Genomic DNA, 6,000 nt, shown 5'->3' on the forward strand with positions numbered 1-6,000 from the left:
TAATTAGTTATTTATTGACAGAACATCAACCGCCCTCTATGTTGTATCTGATGATTTGTGGTTCAGTAGGAAATGCACTGGTTGCAGCATAAGTTAACACATGTCACATATTATCACTAAGGCTGTTTTTAGTGTTTCTAGTGTTTTTCTGAAATTCTAATATTAATAATCCTGAAAATGCAAAATATGTGGAGTACCATGTGCAGCAGCAGTTTCAACATAGTTTTTGTAGTAGAAATTAGTATCCTTTGTGACATGGATGTATGGATGTGGATATGTGCGTTGCTGAAATCTGATACATAGCTTGTGTCCCCATATGGTTTTATGGAATTCATTCTGTCGTGCAGTGGAAGCATGTGACATTAACTGTACTTACATGTCTGTGGGATGCTTTTAATTATTTGTTAACGCATAAATTATGTTTGTGGTGAACTGAAACTAATTACAAATCAATTTGTTCTACTGTGTGCTGTGTATCGATTTTTTTTGTATTAAAAACATTAAAAAAAAACTTTAAAGTAGTTATTAGCTAACACACCTGCCTTCGTTAAAGTAAAGTAAAACAACTATACTGTATACTGTGATAAACTTGAGTTTTTTAAATATCCTTTAGAAAAAGATTGCACTACATATCCGTTAATTATTTCCGTCACTTGCTTTCCTTGCAAGTAAATTAAAACTTTTGATCGATGGCTAATAAAGACCGTAGATGACGTAAATCAGATTTGACTAAATTGAGTTGCAAGTGAAAAACTCATAAAAGTCGCAAAAATGTTAAAGTTATTATTAAGTGCGATGATAAAATGATTGATGACGAAAGCAAGATGGATAACTGTAACGTTTCTATGAAATCTTAAGCACAGCAGGTACTAAAGTGCTTTGATATATTCATATTAGCTTAATGTAGTAAATATGGAAACGCTTGCCCTGTCCTGTCGTATCCAAAATATGAATACAATGGGTCATATTATCAAAAATTTACTTTTGAAAATGCCGCAATTTGCGTGTTTGCTTTGACGTGTAGTTTTCCTGCAAATAAAGTTGTTTTATTCTTTTAAAACTGATAAGGTATGCATCCTAATCCAATTTAATCCCGCAAGTAATCCGATTAAGTCATTTGCAAAACCTAAGTTTTTGGCAAGTACTAGATATTTGGTAACATTACGGCTAAACCATAAGGGTAATATATAATTACGGTTTTTGTATTCATTTCAATAAATACTTTAAAGTATCTTAAGGATGTTCTAATAAAAACATCTTTATAACTATTCTTAGTTTTGGAAATTGCATGAAAATTCTATGAATTATTTCTTTAACAAAAATAGAAGTACTGAACATTTGTAATAGACTTTAATTTGATGTATTGAATATAAAATCGTGAATATAACAGGACACAGAATATAAAAGTGTTTACACCACATATAAATATATGGATTCAAAATATATTACAAGCAAAATGAAAGTTTTAAGTAAATTTATAATGGAAGGAGTAATATCATCTTATGTATTGCTCGTGTTTCGCTGTTTGGAAGAGCTTGTATGATTGGAGACAAATTCTATTTTTTCTGGTCATTGGTGCCTAACAACCTACGCAGGGATATTTTAGATTCTAACTATCATTGTAGCAGATTAGGACTCTTTAGAAAAAAAGAAACAATTAACCATTTTCTTTGCAACTGCTTAGGTATGACTCATATGTTATGAAATAGATTTTTAAGAAATACATCTTTGATAGTTCCTTAAACTATTCAGCGGTAAGAATCAAAGGCCTCTTAAACAAAATGAATTTAGCTTTTATATCCATAGGGTTCTAGTGAGAAATGGAAAAATGGAAATGGAAAAAATTCTAATAATGGAAAGACGTACAATATCTGCTGATTAGGCTCTCCAATCATGTAACCATCCAAACGTCATTATTCTACAACATTATTATATTTAATCATGTGTTTTTGAAACTTTAAGATAATTCTAAACATTCAAATAACTACTTCATGCTTTTTATAACATTGTACCTCAAAGTAACTTAATACATATTTTGGAGATATTGAATAGATTATTAAAATAATATTTGTATTTAATTTTAAAACTTTTGCATTGTTCAAAAATCAATATAGATAGCATATTCCTAAATATAATGTTGCAATACTTACAGTAAATTGTCGAATGTGACGCGTCTTATAACGTAAAGAAAACTAGAAATGTTCGAACAGTAATGAAGAAACAAGAACAACAAATATATGATTAATTTATTGAAATTTGGCTGAACATACAATGCTGTTTGGAGTATTGCCAAAGACTCAACATCATTAAAACTATTACATTTAAAAAATATGAAGCTTATTAGAAGTAAATAAGCTAATAATTAGTAAAGCATAGTAGTTTCTCAAATAAAAATGAAATTTATCTAATTTATAAAAAAAAATTTGCTATATTATATTATTTTTTGCAAAAAAAATGTGATTAAATTCTTAAAATTTTTTTTTGGTTTTTTATATTCAAGTGAAAAGGAAATGTCGTACTTCTTTTATTCTTTGTCGGGTTTGCTTATTTAATTGAAAATTATTTCACATTTTGGATTGGTTTTGTTTAACGCTCTTAGAACGCCTTTCATCGGAGCGCAAACAATGCCACGACCATAATCCTTCATGTCATCTTCATTTGAATGGAGAGTCTTTCAATAGTTTCATACGCAAGACAGCACAAGGAAGTTTAATGCGAATGTTTCGAAGTTTAAGACTTCTGGACTAATTCGTAGACACAGAGAACACGAATGAGGTTCACAAATGTATTTCAGTTAAGGTTTGATGTTCGGTTTGGCAGCTTAGTGATCGCTCTTTCCGCTTTATTCCATAGATTCAATTCCGAACTACATTTTTTCGTTCGCTTTGTTCAAATTGCTTTGTTTATTATGATTTTCGTTCGCATTTAGGGATGGTTTTTTCTGTCTTGGAACAATCAGTTGAGTTCTTACCACAAATAATTTGATTTTTGCGCACAATAGAAAGTTTGTTTATATTTGTGATACTTAAAGTGCCTTTAGTGCCGCTTTAAGAACAGAGAACATTGGTGATAGAATTACGCCTTCTTTGATTTTTATTTGCCCATAAACTCAACAAAAAAGGAAAAAAATAAAAATAATAATATTGGAGAAATATACATAAATAAATAATAATAAACCGATTTTTTTGTTGGGAAAGGAAGTAAAAATTATGCATGTGTGGAAATTAAATTTAGGTCCATGCCGATATCAAATTAATGAGTCCTGTAGGACACCACTTTGCATATTGCACACATTTTCCACTTCTTCCATGTTGCTCAGCTTTATAAAGGTTTTCGCCTTGTTCAATTGTGTTTTCAAATTCTGATGTTGTTGGCCTATAAAATTTTGTATTAAAATATTTCCCAAATGCGTAATTGTTAGGGCTAAACAAACATTTTTATCACACAAGTATAATTACATGAATAAAATTTTAAAAATGCTTCCTAACAGTCCGTTGTGTTCATCCAAATTTGATTCAGCCACCTCGCAAATGGTTCTCAATAGACATGCTGTGCCATTCATTTGAAACAATTCCAGATAGCCAACAATGCTGCGATAGAATGAGCTGCGCGTGTATCGTGAGTGTTTAGCCATTCTTCCATTAATTGAAGTTACATTGTTTCCGATACCAACAAAGTTTTCACTTAAATTCCACTGAAAAGAGATTGAAATCATTTAAAGTCAAAAGTTTAAAAGATTTAATATGACATGTAGGTACATCATACAGTACTTTTAAAATAATACAAACATTGTATTAAGTCAGGTGTGAACAGCTCAATGATAATTAAACACATTTTGTCAATTAATATGCTTATAAAGGCAAGTAGATGCACTAGATATTGTGCGTTCAATTATTTTCAGGAAGGGCTTCCTCAAGGAAGCTTAAGGAAGAAGTATTGCAAATCATTTGCTTACTCTATCTATCCATTCATTGTAGGAATCGTTTGTCGGAAGTCCATAGTTAGCCTCGAAATTATATGCTACGTATATGTTCCTGTTCGGCAAATCCAAAGGAATCGCCAACGCTGCCAATAACTGTCAGATCAAAATAAAGATTTGAAAATATTACAGATATATTGTGTATAAATATTACTCCATAATTGCTACCCCGCGTGTAAAGAACTGTGCAATATGAGAATTGAATGGACAACAGGAAAAGAATCAAAAAACTTGAAAATAATGCAATCTTCCTATCTTTAGGGCGTTCTGACATGACTTCTCGCACGACTTCTTGCAACTAAAGACGCTGATCTGCAATGAAATCTTCAATGCATTTCGCGGTCAGCTATCAGATCATATCTAAATTTATATTTTGTTAATTAAAAAATTCCTAACTACAACGAAATTTTCTAGTTTTATGATGCAAACTCTTCAATGAATTTTGTTAGGAATTTTTAATATTTTTTAAACTAGTTACATTTAGTTAAGATAAGAGTGAAAATTTTAGTAAGCAGGTAATAACTGAACTGTGGAGTGTTAATTGATAGAACGTGTTTCATGGGTTTCTTTTCTTCTGAAGACAAGAAACTTTGTTTTAGATATGGGCATCAACCATTCAGCAAAGAAGTTGATTTATTGCAAGAGTAAAAGAAATGTGTTTAGATACTTAAACAGTTAAAGAATTACATACTAATTGTATTGTCTATGAAGTAAGAAACGCTTTAGTCTTAGAAGAGACATGACTGCGGTAACTTCGTAGACTGTTTTACTAAAAATTGGTGCCAACAAGAAATATTTTATAAAAATTTGAATTGCCGTATACCAAAAGAACATGAATTTTATTTATTTTTGTATATTTATTGCATTTATATTTGCATCTTTGAAAATGACAATAACAGTGACAAGTGACAAAAGTGAAAATTACATCGGAAAACGACGAGAACGTGCGTTGCCTATAGTGTTTCCACCCACAGCGCCAACGCGAGTGCAGGTAAACTAAGCACTGCCATTATCAGATATCTTCTTAAATTATATATGTTTTGGACTGACTTTTGTAGTGGATTATTGGTATTGGTATACCTTTGGAGGAGCTGGTATTTGAAGCAATGACCACAGGTTACGTACTAAAAGCTGAATACTTTTTGCCATCGAATGCGTCACAGTTACGCACAAAGACTCATCTCAATATAGCTGGGCGAAGAAGACGCAATGCACCTGATTTTGAACAATTTTTGATAAATGACGAAGAATTTAGCGCGGCAAACAAGAACCGTGAAGAGTTTCTGCATAAAAAGGTGTTAACAAGTTATCGTTGGTCTGTGTACAAAGCATTTGAAGGTTTGGCTGTAAGGTAAGTATCATAGTCATACATTTCTATGTAGGTCATATAAATTAATACATATGTGGGTCATCTAAATTATTAGATTGGGTCTTGTTGGACGAGATTGTGTACTGAAGAGTATCTGTGAGGCAGCTGAAATTCCATTTCATTATAAAAATGGCTTATTTGGGGAGTTGCTATACATTTTATTAACGTAAGTTCATACTTTTATTTGTTTTATAATTAAAATTATTTTTTAACTACAGGCCGTCAACATCCGTGGACAAGCTATCAGAGTATGCCGATAATCAATATTATCAGGCTGAACATTTAGGCCGTTCTGGAGTAAAATGCGAACTTGTTTTTAGAAAATGTAAGAAATCACTTTTAAATCACTTTACAGATATATATAGTTTAGAAAAGGGGTTTCTCAGACTTGTTAGCTAGCTACATAAATATTAGCAAAAAACGGTTATGTTTTAATAATGATAGTATTTACACATAAAAAATTAAAAGAAACTATATTTATATGTATATTAAAATCTGTTTTCTTTTCATATAATTAATTTTAATAAAATTAAAAATAATTTTAAATATTTAGATTATAAGTAATTCAGTTAAATAGTGATTCAGTTAATTTACAATAATTAAAATAATTATTTTAAAGTAATTGAAGCAATTAAAGTAATTAAAAGTAATT

General features: G+C 30.4%; 2 protein-coding genes across 2 annotated transcripts; one reads left to right on the plus strand and one right to left on the minus strand.

Moving 5' to 3' along the window:
• Positions 1 to 3,193: 3,193 nt before the first annotated feature.
• Positions 3,194 to 4,253, minus strand: LOC119686993. Its single transcript, XM_038101127.1, has 4 exons — positions 4,134 to 4,253; positions 3,956 to 4,075; positions 3,459 to 3,694; positions 3,194 to 3,375 (listed from the first exon to the last, which is right to left on the minus strand). Exons 1-4 carry the CDS (start codon positions 4,251 to 4,253, stop codon positions 3,231 to 3,233), a joined length of 621 nt encoding a protein of 206 aa, XP_037957055.1. The 3' UTR covers positions 3,194 to 3,230.
• Positions 4,254 to 4,865: 612 nt separating this feature from the next.
• LOC119686999 lies at positions 4,866 to 5,747 on the plus strand. Its single transcript, XM_038101138.1, has 4 exons — positions 4,866 to 4,970; positions 5,038 to 5,330; positions 5,404 to 5,514; positions 5,567 to 5,747. Exons 1-4 carry the CDS (start codon positions 4,866 to 4,868, stop codon positions 5,745 to 5,747), a joined length of 690 nt encoding a protein of 229 aa, XP_037957066.1.
• Positions 5,748 to 6,000: the final 253 nt, after the last annotated feature.

The sequence above is a fragment of the Teleopsis dalmanni genome, chromosome 1 (assembly GCF_002237135.1).
Source record: "Teleopsis dalmanni isolate 2A chromosome 1, ASM223713v2, whole genome shotgun sequence".
Classification (NCBI taxonomy): domain Eukaryota; kingdom Metazoa; phylum Arthropoda; class Insecta; order Diptera; family Diopsidae; genus Teleopsis; species Teleopsis dalmanni.